The sequence below is a fragment of the Tyto alba genome, unplaced genomic scaffold (genome assembly GCF_018691265.1).
Source record: "Tyto alba isolate M040663 unplaced genomic scaffold, T.alba_DEE_v4.0 Super-Scaffold_23, whole genome shotgun sequence".
Classification (NCBI taxonomy): domain Eukaryota; kingdom Metazoa; phylum Chordata; class Aves; order Strigiformes; family Tytonidae; genus Tyto; species Tyto alba.
In genome coordinates this window covers 28222823-28244298 of record NW_024881297.1, presented here as the reverse complement: position 1 = coordinate 28244298, position 21476 = coordinate 28222823, and the positions used below count along the sequence as shown (strand labels likewise).

Here is a 21476-nt window from a genome sequence, read left to right as displayed (position 1 = left end):
GAGCGGGGAGAGGGCTCAGATCAGCAGGGACCCCGGCTCCAGGGTGAGCCTGGCCACGGCCCCAGCTCAGCCCAGTCTACGTGGGCAGGATGAGACCCTGCCAGCCCCGCCGCGCCGCATCACTACTCACTGATGACGCCCTGCGCGAAGGTGGGTGGGTTGGGGCGAGCCTGGGTCGGATCAGTGCCGCTCCGCTCCTGGCATAAAGAGGAGTGTTGGCGTGTCCCCTCCCGTCCCCTCTGCACAGCCCCCCACTCCCCCAGGAAACCACAAACCCCCAGGGCAGAGCAGCTCCTGCCTGGCAGGGTGCTGGGGACCCCCCACTCACCTGCCCGCTCCCTGCCAGCAAGTGATTCTGCATCTCGGAGACGGCCGGGCCCCCCGAGAGCCGCTGGGCCAGCAAGGAGACCTGTTGCCTTTGAGGGGGAACACACATAGAAATGAAGGATGAGCCGGAACCAAGGCACCCCACCCACCCTGCTGCCCACTGCACCCCCTTACCTGTTCATGCCCGGGGCCACCCCGATGCTGCCCTGAGCCATCACCTTCTTGATGCCCTTCAGCGCCACCATCTTGGCCTTCGCAATGGGGTCCATGATGTCCTCGGCCGCAAACTTATCCAGGTCTGCCAAGAGAGAGTCAGCGGCACATTGAGCCCTATCCCCACCACCCAAAAGGGCTCCATGGCCCCCCCAAAAGAACCATCTGCAGCCCCTACCTGTGTCTGGGAAGAAGCTGTTGGCCAACTGCTGCTGCATAACGAGCTGGGGGGGCTTCAGGCCCAAGGCGGGTGGCTGCACCCCGGCCATCGGCTTCTGCACCAGAACCTGCTGCTGGCTCTGCTGCGGCTGCGCCAGGGCCACCTGCACGCCGTGGGGGGCTGCCAGTACGTGGGGCTGCCCGGGGGCCATGCCCATGTGGGGGGCCAGCGCCGGGCCCTGCTGGGGTGCGCCGAGCCGGGGGGGCTGCGGTGGCATCAGCGGTGGCCTGGCTACCAGCCCCAGCTGGAGGGGAGGCTGCGGGGGGGCACCCAGGCGGGGCGGCTGCCCCTCGGGGGGCTGCCCGGCCGTCGCAGGGTGAAGCATGGGGTGCCCCGGGGCTGGGAGGTGGGGGGTGCCGCGGGGCAGGTGGGCAGACATCTGCTGCTTCTTCTGCAGCTCCTTCTTCTCGTGCTCCAGAAGGTCCTCGATGAGCAGGGGCAGCTCGCTGGCCACCAACGAGCTCTCCATCTTGTCCAGGTCGTCGGCCGGTGAGTGCCGGGTGCTGCCCAGGCCCAGGGCTCCCCCATCCAGCTCAAACTTCTCCAGCAAGGGGTTGCTCTGGCTGCCCAGCTGGGTAGAGGCCAACCCGCGGCCGGCGTAGGGGTCCTTCTCCGGCATGGGGACGCCGGCGTGGCCGCTGTTTGGGAAGTGAGTCAAGCCAAGGCGAGCTGGGCCAGCCGCAGGGCTCAGAAGGGTCTGGCTGGATTTGAGGCTCAGCCCCAGCGAGGCAGAGATCTTATCCGTGCCCTGCAGGGCCTCCGACTTGACGGGGACCGGGAGCCGCTCGGGGCCGCCGGCGGTGAACTGGCAGGGAGAGGTCTTCAGGCAGCCGTCCTCCAGCTTGGGCTTGACGTCGGCGGGCAGCGAGCCCACCTTGGCCTCCGTGCCCTGCGCCTTGAAAGCTGGGTCAGGTGCCAGCACGGCACCCGTGGGGCAGGGAGTGGGGCCCAAAGCCACCCCGGGCACCAGCACTTCCTTGGGCACCTCCTGGTCCCCCACGGATGCGGCTGCGTCGTTGCCATCCCCGGGGTCGGGGAGCTTCAAGCTAGGTGCCGGCGGCTCCGTCTTGAGCTGGGCTTCGCGCTCAGCTTTCTCGTTGGCCGACTCGACCAGGCGAAGATGCTCATTGAAGATGTCCTTCTTGTCACCGGTGTCCAGCTCGGGGTCAGTGTAAGCCAGCAGGTCAAACTCGTCGCCGTTGAGCAGGTCATCGAGGTGGGGATCTGCCGTCTCCAAGCTGTCCAAGTTGTCCAAGTCATCGTCCCCTTTAGCCACGTCCGGATCCAGGCTCAGGTTGGCCAAATCGTCGTCATCTTCCAGGTCCTTGTGGGAGCCGAAGTCATCGTCCAAATCAGGCTCCACCGGCACCTCGCAGGGCAGACGTCCCCCTTCCAGGCTCAGGTGGCTCTTCCCTGGGACTGAAGCTGGTGCAGGGTCTGGTGCGGGTCCATCTTTGGCTCCCTCTGGGCGGAGGGTAGAGCCGGAGGACAACGGGCGCGGGGGGACGTGCTGCAGCTCCAGGCTGGGGGCCGGCAGCGGCGGGGGGGCGGCCGCTTTGCCATGAGGCTGGTGGTGGCTGTTGCTCAGCTCAGCTCCCTGCGGGGAAGCGGCCGGCACCGGCATCTTCTGGGGCTGCAGCGCTGGGGCGGGGAGCGCCTGCATGGGCACAACGGGGGTGCAGAGGGCCTGGGGGGTACCTTCTTCCCCGGGCAGGAAAAAACGGGGCCGGGGTGCCTGGGGAGCAAACGGGGAGCCCACAACCCCCCCGGGTCCCTTCTGCACGTTGTGCCGCAGCTCGATGAAGGGAGCACCCAGGGCGGCGGGCGAGGCGGGCACCGTTTCGGTGGGTGCCGGCAGGCGGGTGCCCAGCCCGCCCACAGGGGTGCCGGCGGCTGGTGGGACGAAGCGGGAGGTGACAGGGAGCCGCAGGGCCGCGGCTGCCTGCTGCTGCTGCTGCCAGAGGTGCTGCTGCGGGGCCGGCGCCGGGAAGACCCCACGGGGGTAGAAGGCCTGGGGGGGTCCCACCGCCGCCCTGCGAAACACAGCAGTGTTGGGACCAGTTTGGCACCCCCGCAGCCCCGACACCCCATGCACAGGTGCCCAGGGGGGTCCCAACCCCCTTGGATCACACCAGGCACCCAGCAAAATCTTTCAGGGTGCTCCCTACAAGCAAGAGCTGAGAGGGAGACACACGCAATGCACCCCACCACGGTGAAGCCCTGCTCGTTTCTAACAGGCCGCGGTGAGCCCATCACCCTGCCACGGGGCACTCACCTCCCGTTGATGTCCAGGGTGGATGGCGTGGCTGCCGGGGGGGGCCGGGAGAGCCGCTCGTCCTGTGCAAACGCTGCCTGCACCATGACAGAGCCGGGCAACTTCCCAGCGCCAGACGCAGTGGCCAGCGTCCCGAGGAGACTCTTGTCCTGGAATAAGAGGGAAGGGCACAGCGTCACCCTTCTGTCCGCCCCCAGCCTCCCAGCAGAGCCGTGTCCCCCCACCCTGAGCCCCCCTACCTGTGCTGGCTGGTAGGGAGCCATGCCCCGGCTCAGCTCGAAGGCCTGGCTACCAGCCTCAGTGGCCCAGGCCACCGGCGAGGAGGTGGCAGCCGCTGCCGCACTCTCCTTCTCCTGCCGCAGGCTGTTGCGTTGGATCTGCTGGCGGATGAGCAGCTCGCGGAGCCGCTGGCGCTGGGAGGAACCGAGTGTTGAGACCAGGAGAGGCAGAAGCGAGACCAGTTCATCCCACAACCCGGGGACAAACGATGCATGGACACCTCCTCTTTGGCCGTGCCCGGCTTCGCCCCCCATCCTGGGTGCTCGTGCCACCTCCGTGGAAGGAAGCGCAAGCAGAGCCGGGCTCCTTGGCCCCACAGACCCCAGTTCCTCCCTCCCATCCTCTTCCAAACCCAGACAGACACGGCGTGACCGCCGACAAACCCTTACCTGCCGCTGCTTCTCCAGCTCTGACTGGCTCATGGTGCCGAGGGCCCCATCCTGACCGCCGGGCAGCTCAGCCAGGTCCCGGTTTGGGGGTGCTGAGAGCCCCGTGGCCACCTCCTCCCTCTTGTCGGTCGGTGGCCCCAGCGTGGTTCGGGGCAGGAAGGCGACGGAGGAGTCTTGCTGCTGCGGGGTGGCGGGGGGCTGCTGCGGCAGCACCGAGGGGGGCCGCAGGGGCGAGAGGCTGTAGGTTTCGGCAGCCGCGGTGCCCGGCCCCAGCGGGCTGCCAGCTTGGTGGAAGCCAGGGGACGAGGCATAGGCTGAGCTCTGGGGTTTGCTGGGGACATAATGGCTGTTGATCCCATGGGGCTGGTGGGACGGGGAGCCCTTGAGCGGCTCCGAAACAGTCGGGGGGAAGGTGAAGCGCATGGGGGGCTGGCTACCCGGGAAGACGCTGGCGCCGGGGGAGCGGGCAAAGGGGGGTTGCTGCCCAGACGGCGCCTTCGCGTGGGGCTCACCCACTGGGGTGCTCCCAAAGCCCCCACCCGCTGCCGGGCTGTGAGACAGCGGCACTGACTTGAACCCTGGCTCCGGCATCTGGGCTCGGGGGGGTTTGTGCAGGGGGGTGAAGGGGTCCCGGGATTGGGGCCGGGAGGGCGGTTGGGAGTAAGGGTCCGGGGATTGGAAACGAGGGGTGACGGGGGACTGGCAAAAGGCTTCATTGGAGAGCGGTCGGGGGGTGAGGGGGGACTGGGAGCTGGACTGGGACTGGGGGCTGGCGGGGACGCGGGAGAAGGGCTCCGAGGGCAGGGAGCGGGGTGGGACGGCACAGCAGGCCTCGGGGGGCTGCGGCCGGGGTGTCAGCGGGGGCTGCGAGTAGGGGTCGGGGTAGGGCGACTGACGGTAGAGATCGGGGTGGCCGGGGGGCGAGGGGGCCATGGGATGGGGGTCGGGGGGCCGGTGCCCCAGCCCTGGGCTCTGCGGCTCTACCTGAGAGACCCGTGGGGTCATGGGGGCTTTAAAGACATCAGCCGCCTTCAACTCCGCAGCGGAGAGGTGGGGGCCACCTGGGGAGTCCCCGTAGCCCATGGTGGAAGCATAGCCAGGCGAGCAGACCCCCAGGCTCCCCCCTTCCTCCTTTTTTACCTCTAGGCCCTTCTTCTGCTCCCCAAAAGGCAAGGGAGAGAGTAGGGCCTCGGGGGGCCGGGCACCGGGGCTCCCTGGCACCGAGAGGTTGTCCAAAGAGGGGCACCGGGGCTTCAGGAAAGTATCGGGGGTGCCAGGCTGGTGCCGGGGGGTACCAGGCGGCGTGGGGTGGAAATCGGGGGGCTGGGAGCCGGGTGCGGTGCGGGGCTGGCCGGGGAAGGGCTGGAAGGCAGCGCCCGCCGTGGGGCTCTGGCCCAGGGGCGAAGGGAAGCGGGGCTCCAGCGCGTAGGCAGGCGCCGCGCCGTAGGGATCGTGCGAAGGCACTTGGGCAGGGGACTGGGGCGGGAGCTTGAGGAAGAGCTCGCTGGGCGACTCCGGCCCCCCTCCAGCGCCCGCCGGGGGCTTCAAGAAACCCTCGCCGGTGGCGGGGGGGCTGCTGATGTAGACGGGCTGCGCCCCCGGCGGCACCGGGATCCGTAGGTGCAGCGAGGGCCTCTCCGGCTTGCGCAGTCCCTCCCCTTTGGTCTGCTTGTTGATCTGGCTCTCGGCCTGCTGCAGAGAGAGCCCAGCTGTCAGGGCTGTGGGGACCCACGCCTGCCCCCCTCCCGGGTTGGGCTGGGGAAGGGGCTAAGGTGGCAGGGGGTGGGCACGCCATGGCCCCCCAGGGCCACCGGGCACCTCACCACTCCAGCACATACCTTCTGCACCTTGTTGATGCGATGAGCCGCCCGGTTATCTTTGGCCTTTTGCTAACAAAAACACAAAGCCAGCTGACTCGCAGCCCCACCGGCGCCCAGGCCCCAACCCCCCCCCCAATCCAGCAACGCCCCAGCACTCACCAAATAGGGGGCTTTGTCTGTGGCAGGGACCTTCCTCCAGAGCTTCATGATCTGTTTGCAACGGCTCGACCAGTCTGGGAGTCCGGTAGGAGCAGATGAAGAGGAGAAAAGTGACGTTAGCCCGTGCCTGACAAGCCCACCCGGGCCCTTGGTGGGCGACTGTCCCCTTTGACACATGGGGACAGCCCCGTGCCCAGGAGCTGGCACTGAGAACCCCCACAATCACAACAAGGAGCATTTCAGTCCCGCAGCCCAGCCCTATGCCGGAGCGGAGGGGATGTCCCCTCCGAACAGGGACCAGCTCCCCCCTGCCCTCATCCCGAACAGGGCGGCCGCAGCCCCCCCAGAGCCCTACCTGGATAATCCTGCTTGAGGTTGGGGAAGTTCATGTTGGCATAGAGGACGGGCGAGATGGTGGAGAGCTCGCCCAGCTCCTCGTCCTTCTCCCAGCGCTGCAGGCTGCGCTGGTTGTAGGACAGCCCGTCACCCTCACCCTCCGTCGTGGGCGTCGTGGGTGTTGAGGGGGTGGTGGCAGCCGAGCTGCTGGCCCAGGGGCTCTCAGGCTCGCAGTGGTCCGGGCTGAAGAAGCCACTCCGCTCCCTGCGTGGGAGTGAGAGCGTCACGGACTGGCAGAGTGTGAGGAAAGAGAGGGTCCCCGCAACAACCCAAGGTTCACTCCCTCCAAGAAGGCTGGTCCCAGTTCCCCTGGCCACCCACGTACCTGTTATCGAGGAACGGGGACTGGCAGACACCCGAATACGACTCCAGAGAAACGGCTCCAGAGAGTGAGCCCAGGGAAACGCTCCCTGCGAGGGAAGGGAGAAGGGTTGCAGGGAGGGCAGAGGTGGGACTCCAGCCTGCACCCACCCCAGGGTCCCCAGCAGCCCTCAAACAACCCAAAATCCCCCCACTCATCCCCAAAACACTTTCCACATTCGTTCCCAGAGCAACAGGGGAACACCCAGGAGCCTGGGCTCTCCTGTACCGCAGGCACTGCTGCTGTTTGAACAGCTCAGCCCCAACGAGGACACAACATGTTGGCTTTCCCAGGGCAGACGATGAGTCCTGCCCTTGTCCCCCACCCACCAGGAACCCCCCAGCACCCGATCACAGCGTCCCAGCTCCGGGCTGTGCCGCCTTCACCCACCCTGCCCTGGCAGCTGGAGGTCTCCTTGCAGGAACGGCCGCTGCGCCCGGCTGGGGTCCTGCCCTGCGCCGCCAGCCTCCATCCCCGCGGCCACGCAGTTCAGGGGCTGCTCCCCGCGCTCCGCCGAGCCCAGCACGTCCTTGAAGAGCTGCTGCACGTCTTTGCTCTCCATCTTGGGCAGCTCTGTGGGGAGGGGGGGAGAGAAGGAAGAACTGAACCATCACACAGGCAGCACGCAGTGCATGTCTTGCGCTGACAGGAGGAGAAACCCGGGGGTCCCAGCTCATGATGTTGGGGGGGGGGGGGGGAACACGGACCCCCTCACCTTCTGTGGGGATCTTATCGAGGTCGGAGCTCAGCGCACCCTCACCCGGGGTGGCTGGTTTCTCAGCGTCCCCAGGGTCTGGGGAATCCTTCGGCTCGTCAGTCCCTGTGAGGAGGAGTCAGGAGGTGCCCTCAGCACCCTGGGACCCCCCAACACCCCAGGACCCCCCCTGGGGACCCCTCAGCACCCCAGGACCCCCCTCAGCACCCCAGGTCCACCCTTGGGACCCTGGGACCCCCCCTTGGGTCCCCTTAATATCCCAGGACCACCTTTTGGGCCCCAGGACCCCCCTCAGGACCCCTCAGCACCCAAGGACCCCCTCAGGGCCCTCCTCAGCACCCTAGGACCCCCTGGAGACCCCTCAGCACCCCAGGACCCCCCTCAGGACACCCTTCAGCACCCCGCGAGCCCTCTCTGGACCCCGGAACTCCCCTCAGCTCCTCCGGAGGGACAGGAGTCCTCCAATCCCCTAGGGCCGTGCCGAGCGCCGCACCACGGGGTGGCGCTCTAGGCACCACTCGATGGTCACCAGCGCCGCGGAGTCACTCGGGGAGACCATAGAGTTCCATACACACACCCCCCCCACCCCCACCCCCCATACTCCCCAACCATAGAGCAGTTCGGTCTCTATGGTTGCAGACGCTCTATGCTGCCTCTCGAAGGCCCCCACGGAGGACTCGGCTGTCGGTCTGTCCTGCACAGCGCGGCGGCCCACGGGCACGGCCCGGGGGGGGCCCCACGGGAGTCCCCGAGGCTCACCCGGGTCCTCGGCCTTTGCATCGTCCTTGCCATCGTCATCGGGAGCGGCGGCGCTGCCGTCAGTGCTGTCGTCTCCTGGGGGGACGCCAGGACCTCAGCAGGGTTACCAGCAACCCCCACCCACCTGCAGGGTCCTCCACCAACCCTCAGGGTCCTCCTACACCCATGGGTGTCAAGGGCAACCCCCAACAACCCCCAGTGTCCAGAGCAGCTCCCAACAACCCGAGGGTCCTCCAACAACTCCGGGAATCCCCAACAACCTTCGGGGTCCTCCAACAACACTGGGAACCCCCAACAACCTCCAAGAACCTTGGGGACCCCCAGCAAGCCCCGGGAACCCCCAACAACCTTCAGGGTCCTCCAACAAGCCCCAAGAGCCCCCAACAAGCCTCAACAACCCTGTGGTCCTCCAACAATCCCAGGAACCCCCAACAACCTTCAAGGTCCTTCAACAACCCTACGAACCCCCAACAACCTCGGTGGCCCCCAACAAGCCCCAACAACCCCAGGAACCCTCAACAAGCCTCAAGCACCCTGTGGTCCTCCAACCACTTCCAACACCCCCGGGAACCCCCAACAACCTTTGGGGTCCTCCAACAACCCTGAGAACCCTCAACAACCCGGGCGTCCTCCAACAACCTCCAAGAACTTTGGGGGGCCCCCAACAACCACCACCAAGCTTCAACAACCCTGTGGTCCTCCAACCACCTCCAACAACAAGCCCCGACAACCCCAGGAACCCCCAGCAACCCTGGGGGCCCCCAACAACCTTCAGGGTCTTCCAACAAGCCCAAACAACCCCAGGAACCACCAACAAGCCTCAACAACCCTGGGGGCACCCCAACAACCCCGGGGGTTCTCCAACAACCCCCAAGAACTTTCAGGCCCCCAAGAACCTTCAGGGTCCGCCCCCAAGAACCTTCAGGGTCCTCCAACAAGCCCCTGGGTCCCCCCAACAACCCCCCACTAACCCTGTGTGACCCCCTCACAGGGACAGTGGCCAAGATTCAGGCTCCCAGGCCAGATCCCAGCCCCACTTACCTCGGGGGTGCGTGGGAGTGTCTCTCCTGTCAGAGGGGGCACCCTGCAGCGCCCCAGCCAGGTTGGGGTCCCCCTTGGGCCTTGGGGCACCCTGGCCCAGGGAGGGGCGGGCGGCCCCGTCCCCCACGCCGCCCGCTGCCAGCAGCGCCTTCCGGCTCAGGTCCATCAGCGCCTTCCCAAAAAACGCCTCCTGCCCAAAGGGCGACGGCCGTCAGCACCACAGCGTCCCTTGGGGGGTCCATCCCCCGCCCAGGGTCACCCCTGTCCCCTCCCAGAGGCCCCCCCATGTCCATCCCACCTGTAAGTAGGGGGGGAACATGTCCTCCAACTTGCTCTTCTTCCTTCCTCGGCGCTTCTTCTTCTCATCCCCCTCTGCCAAGCCTGGATCCAAACTGCCCTCAGCTGGGAGGTCACCCGGAGCCCCTGCAACACAACACCCCCCCCCCAAAAGTTGGGGTGCACCCCGTGGTCCCTCTCCATCCCCAGGGGACGAGCAGGCAAGGGGATGGGGAAGGGGAGTCACCAGGATTTACCGTCCTCCGGGTGCCCCTCGGCGCTCAGCCCCTCGCGCCCCACTTCGGCCAGCACCGCCGAGACCTTCTTCAGGCGGGTGTTGGACTTGCGCTGCCTCACCATGAAACCACCGATGCCTGGTGGGCAGAGGACGAAGAGGTTGGGGGGTGTCACGGCAGGGCGGGGGTCTGGCCCTTTTGGGGGGTAGCCCCAGATGGTACTCACCGGGCCGGTACGGTTTGCGCTTCCTCTTCTTGCACTCCTCCGGGTCCTCCAGCCCCTTCCCCGAGTCCCCGTCAGCTCCGATGTCGCGGTCGGGGCTGGCCGGAGCCTCCAGCTTGATCTCACACTCCATGTGCTCGACACCCACTGCCGGGGGACACACACATTAACTGGGGGGGTCCCCTGGCACCCCTACATTGCACCCCGCCACCTCGCCCACCGCGGAAACACACCTTCAGCTTTGAGCAGCTCGTCGGCATCCAGGTCACCGTCTTTCTTGTCGTCGGGGCCCAGGGGGTCACCCCCCTCCAGCCCCCCGTCCCCATTCAGGGTGCCCAGCCGGCCCTTGCGCTGCCGCCGCTTGTGCAGAGGCGACAGGGAGAGGTTGCGCAGCACCGCCATCCCCGTCTCCGTCAGCCACACGCCCTCGTAGCGGAAATACTGGGGCTCTGCGGGGACAGAAAGACAGTGCTGGGGACAGAAAGCCAGCGCCGGGGACAAAAAGCCAGAACCAGGGAAAAAAAGCCAGCACCAGGGACAAAAAGTAACCCCGATCACAGCACCGCCTGTACCTGGCTCCTTGGCCTTGACCGACGAGATATCTGGGGGAGGTGCGGGTGCTTCAGAGGGAAAAGCAGACAGGGAAATGAGTCCACGTGTCCCCCCAAACATCCCCCAAAACCCAAGGGCTCCCGCCCCAGTGCTCACCAGCTGGTTTAACCACGTAGGGCTGGCAGGCGCTGCAGTCGAAGCCTTCATCCGCAGCCTGCTCCACCTCCTCCTCAGTGAAGAGGCTGTCGCATGCCGCGTGCAGCCACCTGCAAGCAGCAGGGACCCGTCACCCACCTCCCTGGCCACCCAAGCACGGGGAAAAAAAAAAAAAAAAAAAAAACAAACCTCTCACCAACATCCCCCCGCCCTCCCTCCAAGGGGTGCCCGCAGCGCTCACCGATCGCAGTGCCGGCACTGGATGAGCAGGTCGTCCTCCACGTATTTTTCGCGGCAGAAGGGGCAGACGACGAGGCTGGCGCAGGGCGCGCAGTGGGTGTAGTTGTTCTGCCACTCGCAGTGGAAACCGGGGGAAGCCGCCCCGCACTGCACGCAGCACACGCACCTGGAGGCGGGGGGGGGGGGGCAGAACACACACACCCAGGGGGTCATCGCCAACACTGAGCCCACCCCCCACCCCCAGCTTCCCCCAGGTGTCCCCCCTTCACGCACCACTTGCACTTCCAGCCGCCCTTGGGCACGGTTTGCAGGGGGGGGTCCAGGCAGTAGGTGTGGTAGCTGATGTCGCAGTCGTCGCAGAGCAGGAGGCGGGAAGGGTCGGAGGCTTTCCCGCACACCTCGCAGACGATGCACTCCACGCAGCGCCAACCCTTCAGCAGCATCACCTTCGTGATCTGAGGATGGGGTGGGGGGGGCCGCGTGAGCCCTGGGCGTGACCATGGGGGTCCGTCCCTCCCCCAACCTCGGCAGGACCGTGGGCGGACACCCCAGGGTTTAGCATGGCGGTGGGGGGACGCCACCGCCTCGATGTGCTGGGCACCACCTTGTGCGTGGGCCCTGAGGGGCACAGCACGGTGCTGCCCGCCCAGCACGGGGTCCCGGTCCCCCTCACCTTGCTGTTGACGCAGTAAGGGTGGTAGCACTGAGAGCACTGGGAACAGGCGAGAAGGTGCCCCTCGGCCCCGCGCCCAAAGCTGCCGCACACCACGCACATGTCCTGGGGGAGAGAGGCCGTGAGAGGAGCCGGGGAGGGGAGGACAGAAGTCTGTCCTGTCCCCTCCGTCTGTCCGTCCCACAGCGCCCCCGGTTACCTGCATGAGCACAAACTTGTCGGTGTTGGAGAAGAGGACGACTGTGTTCTGCATCGTGTCGTCATCATCCTCGTCCTCCTCCTTGCTGGGCGAGCTCTCCACGTCAGCCAGCTGGGGACAGAGCGAGGGGCTCAGCACTGAGGACCCCCCACTCCCCAGTCCCAGTCTGGTGCCAAACTGGGGGGCACAGGAACATGCAGGGGCAGCAGACCCCCTGCCCACCAGCCCCTCCCTGGGCGGCAGCTCTGCACCAGCCCTATGCTTATGGGGAGAAACCCCCAGACCCACAGAACAGCCCCCAAGCAGTCACCTCCCCCTCCCAGGACCCCCACCCCCAAGGCTCCCAAGCCTTTCTGAGGGACCGGGATGGTGGGGAAGGGGATGGGGGAGATGCTCAGCTCTCAACCCTGCCACCTAACAACTCGGGGGGACCCTGGCCCGCCCCGGCCCCCCCACCTCTGCCCCAGCCCAGCCTTACTGCTAAGGTGTCGACGGACGAGGTGGTCGACTTCAGGCGCGCACGGCCCCGGCCCCGGCCCCCGTGGGACCCACCTCGGGGGCGCCTCCGCCCAGGAAAGCTGCTGCTGCGACCCTAAGGCCAAGGGGAGAGGGCGGTTACAGCAACCTGAGGAGGAGCGGGGGGCCCAACTGGACCCCCCACCACGCATCCCAGCCAGTGCCAGGGCAGCAGAGGGGCACAGCCCCCATCCCACCCCCATCGCGCACTCAGCCTTTGTCTACTTGCCGCACGGACAGCCCGGGGAGGGGGGCACAGCAAGGGTGGTGGGTCTCCCATGTGTGTGTGTCCCCCCACACTGATACCTGCTTGACGCGGGAGCGCCCCGGAGAGCTGCGCCGCCGGCTCTTATCCCCATCCCCCTTGGCTGCTGGCTCAAAGAGCAGTGAGTCGTCGGTCTCGGCACCCAACGGCAGCGACCCCGCGTCCTCCTTCTGCAGGCTGGCGTCAGCCGAGGGTGGCCCCAGCTCCAGGGACAGCGAGCCCCCCCCCTCGGGATCCGGGGACCCCAACAGCGGCTCTGACCCGGGGAAGCTGCTGCTCGTGTCCCCCTGGCTCAGGTTGGAGATTTCGTTGAGGATGTCGGGCCGGGGGCGCAGGGCGGGGGGTTCAGGGACCCCCTCGTCCCCACGCCCCAGCAGCTTCTCCCCGGCAGCGCACACCTCCATGGGGGTCTCAGGGCCAAGCTCCTCTGGCTCAAGGAGTAGGGGGGACCCCTTGGCTTCAGGGTCCCCCCCAGCCCGGCCTTCCTCCAGCACATCCTCCTCACTCAGGGGCGGGGAACTCCCACTGGTACCCTCTCGCTCCAGCCTCGGCGCCTCTTCTTCCTCCTCTTCCTCCTCCTCAGGCAGGCCCGGGAAGGGTCCCAGCTCTGGGGCTGGGCTGGCATGGGGGCCATCTCCGGGGGGGCTGGCTGGTGACTCCCCCTCAGCACCGGCTGTCTCCATCTCCTCATCCTCGGGGGGCTCGGCGGGGGCCGGGGTGCAGGCAGGGGAACCCAGGGGAGGCGGCGGGGAGCCAGGGGGCTCAGTGTCCATGGCGGCGCCGGGGCTGCTGGGGGGCTCGGGCAGGGCTGGAGGGGGCGGCTCGGGCATCTCGTCTTCCTTGGCGTCAGGAGAGGGGTCTGGGGGGTGGGCAGGCGAGATGGCGCGGAGATCTGGGAAGGGGGAGAGGAGGGGAACAGTGACACACCCCCAGCAATCACACCACCCCACCCCACCCCAAGCCTGGTGTGTCCCCAGACCCACCTGGGGGAGCTGGGGGTGGGGGTGCTGTCTCGGGGGGCAGCAAGGGCTCTGGCTCCAGCTCCATCTCTTCTTCAGGGGGCACCTCTGGGGCCAGGGCTGGCGCTTCCTCTGCCACAGCCACCTCAGGGAGGAGACCTGTGGGATGGGCCCACGGGTGAGGGGGGGATGGGGGTCCCCTCCACCCCTCAATACCACCTGGCCTGGGGCTGAGAAGCAAGAGGCATTGCCTCAGCCTGGCCCAGGGAACCCCCCTAACCCCCCACGTACCCCCAAAAGGGGCATCAAAGTACAAAATCAGGATCAACAGGTTGAAGCTCACACAAGATCAACACTGGGAAAGGATTCAGGTGTGAGACCCCCGCACCCACAGGAGACAAGAGGAGGGGGAAAGAGGACAGATTCAAAGGTCCCCCATTTACCTGGTGGCTTAGGGTCTTCCTCGGGGGGCAGCTCGCTGAAGAGCAGCTCTTCAGGGGGCAGCTCATCAGGGGAAGGTTCTTCAGGGGGCAACTCGTCCGGGGGAGGTTCTTCGGGGGGCAACTCGTCCGGGGGAGGTTCTTCGGGGGGCAACTCGTCCGGGGGAGGTTCTTCGGGGGGCAGCTCATCAGGGGGAAATTCTTCAGAGGGCAACTCATCAGGGGACAGCTCATCATGGGGCAACTCATCGGGGGGAGACTTGTCAAAGGGCACCTCATCGGGGGGCAGCTCATGGGGGGGCGACTTCTCGAGCGGTGGTTTATTGGGGGGCAGCTCGTCAAGGGGAGGTATGTCAAGGGGCAGCTCGTCGAGGGGTGGTTCATTGGGGGGCAGCTCCTCAAGAGAGGGTCTGTCAAGGGGCGGCTCGTCAAGGGGTGGTCTCTCGAGATGCAGCTCATCAGGGGGTGGCTCATTGGGGAGCAGCACGAGAGGAGGGGGCTCCTCTGGGGGCTGCACAAGAGGAGGGGGCTCCACAAGAGGAGGGGGCTCCTCGGGGGGCTGCACGAGAGGAGGGGGCTCCACAAGAGGAGGGGGCTCCTCGGGGGGCTGCACGAGAGGAGGGGGCTCCTCAAGGGGCTGTACGAGAGGAGGGGGCTCCTCAAGGGGCTGCACGAGAGGAGGGGGCTTATCAAGGGTCAGTTCATCGGGGGGCACCTCGCTGAGGGGCACCTCCACAGGGGTCAGCTCGCCAGGAGGAGACCCGCCATCACCCGGGGGTGTCTCCTTGGGGTCCCCCCCCAGCTGCGTCTCCTCATTGCACCCCACAGGCTCCGGCTCGGGCGGGGGGACGGGCACATCCGCCACCTCGCTGCGGTCAGGGGACGCCAACCTGGATGGGGCGGGGGGGGAGGAACCGGGTGAGGGGAGCGGGGCTGAGGCCACCCCCCCTCCCCGGGGCTGCGAGACGCATCCTCCCACCCGCAAAGGAGGCACCCAGCCCGACACCCCCCCCTCCAAATGAGTGTCGTCCCCCCCCATCCCCACTCACGTCGGGGCAGGTGGGTCCGGCTGCGGTGTGTGTGCCGGGGCCCCGCGGGCGTCCTCCGCAGCGCGGCGTTGCTGGCAGCCCTCGCACATCGAGTAGCTCCGGTACCACTGGCAGCCAGGGTCGAGCCCCACGGGGCACCGGCCGCAGTCTGAGCAGACCCGGCAGTTCTGGGGGGCAGGGAAGGGGAAGACAGAGGCATGTCGGGGGGGTGGGGGGGCAGCTAAGGCACCCCTGTACCTCCTCAGCAAGAGCAGGACGCACCTTGCACTTCCAGGAGTCGGCAGGGAGGCCCTCGATGGCCGGCTCCATGCAGAAGGTGTGGTAGCCCTTGTCGCAAGCCTCGCAGACCAGCATCATGGAATCCTCACCGGGCTGCCTGCGGGGTGCGAGAGCAGGGGTGAGGGGCTGCGCACCTCCCCTGTTGGGTGTTCCCCCCACCAACTCCGCCACGGGGCTCACCTGCAGGTTTGGCACACTTTGCACTCAGGGCACTGCCAGCCCGAGCGTTTGAGGGGGGTCAGGGCGATGTCCAGGCAGGCCCCGTGGTAGTGCTGCCCGCAGCTGGTGCAGAAAACCAGATCCCGCAGGTCGCCCGGCCCGTCGCACACCGAGCACCGGGCGTCCTCTGGATGGGGAAAACACAGTCAGGGCTGCCCCATCACCAGGCTCTGCACCACCCCCCCCGGGGACCCTCCTCGAGGGTAGGAGGGGACCCAGCACCCACGGTTAGCAGCCCCAGCCCGCACGCACCCATCTGCACAGCCTCGGCCACGTGCTCGGGACAGAGGAGCCGGAGGGTCTTCATGGACTGGAAGCAGCCGGCGGCGGCAGCGCAGGGGAAGTGATAGAGACGGGGGCAACTGGCCGCCCGGCAGGGGATGGTGGCCCCCATCCGCCGACAGTGTTCACATTTCTGAAAGCGGCGTTGCCCAACGAGGTCAAAAAACATTGCCCGGGGCTGGGTTGAGCCCCCGCTGCCCCCTCAACTCCCCCCCTGAACCCACTCACCTGTGAGATCCCTGAGAAAACGGCTCTATCCACGCCGGCCAGCCCCGCCGGCTCCTGCCCCACGCCGGCAGACCAGGCTGCGCACCAGCGGTGGACCCAGCAGTGTCCTGTGGGGAGGGGGCGTCAGGGGTGGGGAGGGGGTGTCGGGGGGGGGGGCACAACACCCAAAGCTTCAGGGAAAGGGGGACCCCAGTGCCGCAACCGCACTCACCCGTCGGCTCGAAGAGCTGCGCCGGAGTCGCGCGCTGGGAGAAGCCGATCTGCGCCAGGTCGTTGGCCAGCGGCTCCGGGGGGGGCTGGCCGGGACCCTCGGGGGGGTCGTACCCCGCCAGCCGCTCAGGCCAGTCGGGCGCCGGCTCGAAGCGCTGCAGCTCCCGCTGCCCGTGCGGGCTCCAGTCCCCACAGTTGCAGAGGGCGCAGCGGTGTGCCGGCGTGCTGGGGGACGGGGACGCAGGGGGGTGTCAGGGAGGCTGAAGACACCCCCCTCCCCCCCCCCAGCCCTTGAGCAGCTCCACACCGCCCCCCAGTCCCTCACCCCCCGCCACCATCCTCACCTGCCAGCCTGGGGAGGTCCCTTCGTGTCTGTGCTCTCCGGCTCCGGCCCCGCGGAGGCTTCTTCGGGGGGTTTTAGGGGGTCCCCCTCTGCGCTGCCTATCTCCAAAGCCACGGCCCCATCGGCTGCTGGGGGAGCTGTTGTCAGGCACCGGGGGGCGGGGGGGATAGGACAGACACGCACACACACAGTGCCAGCCCCCCCACCCTCAGCACCCCATCCTGCCCTTCACTCACCTGGCGCAGCCGCGTCCTTCTCCTCGCTGGGCGGCTTCTGTTCGTCCATCCTGCCTCCGGCGTCCCTCGGGGGAGGCCCGCGGCTGTGAGGGGGCGAGAGCCATCAGCATGGGGCTGAAGGGCCCCCCCCCCTCCATGACCTCCCTCCCAGGGAACCCCCCCAAAGCAAATTTGCCTGGCAGAAGCGGCCCTCCCCAGGGGTGCGGAGAGCAGGTTCCCGGGGGCGGGGGGGGCTGTGAGACCCCGCACCCCACAGCGGGGACGGTTCTTCCCCCCATCACCCGCTGCCCCCCAGGTGTGTGTCCCCCCAGAGGTCAGGGTAGGGACACCACAGTGACCTCAATTAAAACTTTGGGGGGAGGGAGGGGAAGGAGGGTGGCACCAGCACCCCAGGGGGTCACCAGGCCCCCCCAAACCCTCCCAGCAGCAGCAGCACCAGCTCGGGGGGGGGGGGGGGGGGGAAGCACCCTCAGTGCCCACAGAGAAGCTGGGACCCCCCCAGAGCCTCCTGCTATAGGGCTGGTAGGGATTTGGGGTGCAACAATACAGCGGGGTGCTCAGGGTCCCCTCCACCGGCACCCGACTCCTGCCCGTGCCTCAGTTTCCCCAGGGTCAGCAGCAAGCCAGCTGAGCCCCCACGGTGCCGGGGGGGGGCAGGGGTCACCCCCCAAACACCACAACTAAAGCTGGGGGAGCCGCACCCCCACCCGCAGCCACCACCTCGCTCCCTCCTGCCGGTACTTCGTGTGTACCCCAAAAACGCGGGGGGTCGTGGGACACACACACACACACACACAGAGAAACAGTGAAGGAGCCCCCAAACCCAACCGTGAGCTGCACGTGGGGGAAGGGGCCCGGGCCCCCCCCCCCCCCCCCAACTCCACACACCGATACCACCCCCCCTCCCCCACACCCAGCCCCCGGCACCCCAAAATCCCGGCTGCCCCCCGAGACGGCGCGGGGGTGCCGAGGGGACCCCCGGCCAGGCACGGCAGGGTCCCGGACCGGGGGTGGAGGCGCCCCCCCCACACACAAGCAAAGTCCCCCTGGTTCCCCGGTGATCCCGGGGGGGTTGAGGCCGCCCCCGAAGGGCGCCGGGGATGGGGGGGGGGGGTGTCGGCGTAGGGGCCCACCCGGCCCTGCCCGCGCCCCCGGGGGGGCTGAACACCCACCCCCCCCCCAACCTCCCCGGTGCCCCCGGACCGCGCTCCGCGCCCCCCCGCCCTCCTCTCCGGTGCAACCGGACCCTCCGGGGGGGGGCCGAGCCCGCCGCGGCCTACCCGCGCACCGGCACCGGGGCCCCGAAGCGCTGGGCCCGGCCGTACCTCGGCTCAGGCGGCGGCGGGGCGCCCGGGGCCTCCAGCGGCTCCCCGAGCGGCAGGCATCGCCGGTACCGGCGCCGGTAGCGGACACAAAGGGAGCCCGGAGACCGCGCTCCGGGCCCGGCCGCCGGGGAGGCCTGGCCGGGAGGAGGCGGCGGCGGCGCGGCCCGGCGGAGGCGGCGCGGCCTGGGGCCGCCCGGGAGGGCCTCTCCCTTCCGGGGCCGCGGGGTCCCGGGCCCCGAACGCGCGGGAGCCCCGGCGGGGCCGCCCCCCGCCCCCCGCCCGGCTCTTACCCCCGCGGCCGCGCTACGCCGACGGGCCTCGGGGCGCGGGGCGGACGGCGCTCCCCGGCGCGGCCATTTCCAGAGGAAAGTAGGTCCCGCCGCCCGCCCCCGCCCCGCCCCGCCCGCCCCGCCGGGGCCGCCGCGCTGCGCCCTGGGGGGGGGGGGGGGGGGGGGGGCCCGCGGCCGGGGAGGGGGGGGGGGGCGCCGCGCCTGCACTACTTGGCGGCGGGGGGCTCGGGCGGAGGGAGACGGTGCGCGGCGGGCGCTGCGGCGGCGGGGGGTGTGACGGCGCGGGCCGCAGCGCACGCTTGCCGGGAGGGATCCCTCCGCGACGCTTAACCCCGCCGGCGCCGGGGCGGGCGGCGCGCACGTGGGCAACGGCGGGGCGGCACCGGGAACGGCGCTGGCTCCGCCCCCCCACGACAACCCCTTCATGCGCGGGGGGGGGGGGGGGGGGGGACCGGAGCGGGGAGGGGACGTGCAGAGGGCTCCGCGTCCCTGTGTCCCGGCCGTGCCCGGTGTCCCGGCTCCCGCGCTCTGCCCCGAGCTCCCGCGGAGTGGCACCCCCACACTGCCGAGCTGCGGCTCTGCCCCACGCGTGGGGCAACGCCAAGAGCCCGGGACTCCTCCCGGTAGCGGGATAGGCAGGGCCGCGCACAAGGGCAGCCCCACGGGCGCCCTCTCGGTGTGTGTCCGTCCACCCCTCACGGCCACTCGCGTTCGTCCCACACCCCGCGTGGACACCCAGCCGGGGGAGGGGGCGGCCCCGGCTCCCATCGGTCACAGGCGGGGACCCCCACCCCGCGGGTGAACCAAGGACGGGCACAGGGTGGGCAAAGGGCCCCCCCGGGACCCTGAGCCCCCTGACCCAGGGGGTGGGACACACAAACACTCTGGGGGTGCAGACCCCCCCCACTCCCCCCCAGCACCCCCTCCCATCCCAACACCACTCCTGGGGGCACAGAGCGGGGGGCCCCCCCTCCCTGTCTGCACCCCAACACCCCACTTCCCTCCTCAGCAGCTCCCTGCTCCTCTCCACCAGCCTAATTGGGTAATTAGCAGTAATTAGCCTGACTGGGTGGAGATAAGCCACAGGGGGAACCGCAGCCAGGCCAGGCACCCCAACACTGCACAGCGCCCCCCCGGCCCAGGCTGCAGCTCCCCAAGGCATGGGGGGGGGGGGGGACAGGGCTGCAGAGCCCCCCCCCCCAAGGTCCCAGTGACAGCCCCAGGGTGCTCAGCACCATGGGGTGGGGGGTGATGACACTGTCCCACAGGACACTTTTGCGGGGGCGGGGGGGGGGTAAGCACAATTCTGGGTTGTTGAGGGATCCCCACATGCAGCCTCACCTTCCTCCCACACCTCCCCCAGAGGAGCAGTCCATCTGTCCCCCCCCCAAGCCTGGGCTCTTTGAGGGGGGGGGGGGGATTTGCAGACAAAACAACGTTTAATTGTTCCAGCCCCGTGGCCCCGACTCCCACGAGCGGTGGTTGCCAGCGCGGCACAGCCAGCCCGCGGCCCCGCACCGGGAACAACACCCACATTCAGCCCCGGCTCCCCGCGCCTGGAGGGGGAACAGCCCCCACGTGTCCTTGTCCATGTCTGGGGGGGTGGGACACGACAGCAGCCTCGAGCTAGGAGGGGGGAGTGTGCTCCCCAGCTGGGACGGGACCCCTGCCCTGCTCCCAGCCCCTCGTGAGCCCCACAGCCTGTGCAAAGTGAGGGGTCCTGTACAGAGGGACCACGTGGCCCCGGTTCCCCCCTCCCCAAAAAACACCGCTCTGGTCTGGGGGGAAGGTCCCGTGGGGTGTGTGTGCCCCCGTCCTGGGGGGCTGCCCCAAGCTGGGGGCTCACATCAGGTGGCAGCCGGTGGATCTGCCGTAGGAGTTGTCCACTCGGTCGATCTCCTCGATGATCTTCGTGAAGATCCCCTGGGTCACCTGGGGACAAGGGGATGTCAACCCCAGTTTGTCCACCCTGGGGACCCCGCTCCCAGCCCCGGGGACACACACACACACACACACACACCCACACACACACACCACCCTGCCCCAGACCTGGCTCTCCTTGGCTGAAGACTCGAGGAAAATTGCCCCCCACGACTCCGCCAGCTTCTTCCCTTCATCCGTCTTCACCTCCCGGCTGGAGACACAGCAGAGGGTGGGCAGGATTGGGGTGGGGGAGGGACACGACACAGCAGGAGGGGACAGGGACCCCCAGAGCCCCTCTTACCTCTGCAGGGACAGGTCTGCCTTGTTCCCAACCAGCACCACGGGCATGCTGCAGGTACGGGGAGGGTGAGGGCCTGGCCCCCCCACCCCCCTCCAGCCCTGCACCCCACTCCCGGAGAGGGGGGACACACACACAGCACCTACCGCGTCTTCCCCCGGCTCTCGTAGAGCTTGTTGTGAAGGGTCTTCACCACCTGGAAGCTGTGGGGAGAAGGGGAAGCACTGAATGCTGACACCCCACACACACACACGGGGGGGTCCCCCCTCAAGGGGACCCCAGCACCAAGGGGAGGGTGGCCAAGTCCCTCACCTCCGCAGGGACGTCACCGAGTACACCAGGACATAGCCGTGGATGCCGATGACGAAGGAGTGGGGCAGGATGGTGTACTCGTCCTGGGGGAGGGCAGGACCAGTGGCAGGGGGGGGTCTCCAGGACCAGTAGCCCCCCCCCCCCCCAGCTCCAGGACCCCCACCACCCCAGTACCTGCTCCCAGCGTTACCTGCCCAGCCGTGTCCACCAGCTGGAGCTGGAACTCATCCTTGCCCACCACCACCATCTTGTTGTAGGCTGTGGAGGGGGCAGCAGGTCAGGGGGGGCTGCTGGGGACCCCCACACCCCCACCAGGGACTCCCCTTCCCTCCACCCCACTCCAGGGCTGCCTCAGCCCCCAGCAGAAAGTTTTGGGGCACAGCCCAGAAGTGGGGACACATCTGTCCTCAGCACCCACGGCAGCAACAGGAAGGGGGGACCCCAGGCAGAGAGCCCCCGCCCCCCCCAGAAAAAAAAAAAAAAAGAAACACAACTTACTGCTCTCCACTGTGGGCTCGTAGCACTCCACGAACTTCCCCTCCACGAACTGGTGGGCCAGGGAGGTTTTGCCTGGGTGGGGGAGCGCAGGGCTGGGGTCCCAGCATGGCCCCAGGGCAGGGGAAGGCACCCGGCCCCCGGGTGACAGGGGCTCCCGAGTGGGCGTCCAGCTGGAGCACGGCCCCACAGCGCCCACCCGGGGCACGGACCCGCAGTGCTCTGAGCCCACGGAGGCGGGAAGCACCCACGAGAGGCCCGGCACAGACACCCCCTGCCCCCCGCATTGCCCCGTGGG

General features: G+C 68.6%; 1 protein-coding gene across 2 annotated transcripts in view; it reads right to left on the bottom strand.

Moving 5' to 3' along the window:
- Positions 1-21476, bottom strand: part of KMT2D (lysine methyltransferase 2D) — a 32327-nt gene that overhangs the window by 10621 nt on the left and 230 nt on the right. The window contains exons 2-45 of one of the 2 annotated variants that reach the window (XM_042797174.1): positions 21182-21253; positions 20874-20941; positions 20684-20766; positions 20518-20574; positions 20375-20422; positions 20200-20284; positions 19997-20082; positions 16536-16618; positions 16301-16436; positions 15958-16181; positions 15747-15853; positions 15489-15651; positions 15198-15363; positions 15000-15114; positions 14739-14905; positions 13693-14579; positions 13274-13408; positions 12332-13182; positions 11988-12101; positions 11510-11620; positions 11311-11415; positions 10911-11092; positions 10639-10803; positions 10398-10507; positions 10262-10309; positions 9923-10138; positions 9693-9836; positions 9488-9604; positions 9253-9377; positions 8955-9144; positions 7914-7988; positions 7155-7259; positions 6830-7012; positions 6404-6488; positions 6038-6282; positions 5683-5756; positions 5542-5592; positions 3704-5395; positions 3275-3448; positions 3036-3184; positions 719-2793; positions 502-625; positions 329-416; positions 131-197 (exon numbers count right to left, since the gene is read on the bottom strand). In XM_042797174.1, the coding sequence (XP_042653108.1) occupies positions 131-197; positions 329-416; positions 502-625; positions 719-2793; positions 3036-3184; positions 3275-3448; positions 3704-5395; positions 5542-5592; positions 5683-5756; positions 6038-6282; positions 6404-6488; positions 6830-7012; positions 7155-7259; positions 7914-7988; positions 8955-9144; positions 9253-9377; positions 9488-9604; positions 9693-9836; positions 9923-10138; positions 10262-10309; positions 10398-10507; positions 10639-10803; positions 10911-11092; positions 11311-11415; positions 11510-11620; positions 11988-12101; positions 12332-13182; positions 13274-13408; positions 13693-14579; positions 14739-14905; positions 15000-15114; positions 15198-15363; positions 15489-15651; positions 15747-15853; positions 15958-16181; positions 16301-16436; positions 16536-16618; positions 19997-20082; positions 20200-20284; positions 20375-20422; positions 20518-20574; positions 20684-20766; positions 20874-20941; positions 21182-21253 (10347 nt within the window). The remainder of the gene's footprint in view (positions 1-130; positions 198-328; positions 417-501; positions 626-718; positions 2794-3035; positions 3185-3274; positions 3449-3703; positions 5396-5541; positions 5593-5682; positions 5757-6037; positions 6283-6403; positions 6489-6829; positions 7013-7154; positions 7260-7913; positions 7989-8954; positions 9145-9252; positions 9378-9487; positions 9605-9692; positions 9837-9922; positions 10139-10261; positions 10310-10397; positions 10508-10638; positions 10804-10910; positions 11093-11310; positions 11416-11509; positions 11621-11987; positions 12102-12331; positions 13183-13273; positions 13409-13692; positions 14580-14738; positions 14906-14999; positions 15115-15197; positions 15364-15488; positions 15652-15746; positions 15854-15957; positions 16182-16300; positions 16437-16535; positions 16619-19996; positions 20083-20199; positions 20285-20374; positions 20423-20517; positions 20575-20683; positions 20767-20873; positions 20942-21181; positions 21254-21476) is intronic. The other variant, XM_042797175.1, reaches the window with a different exon arrangement.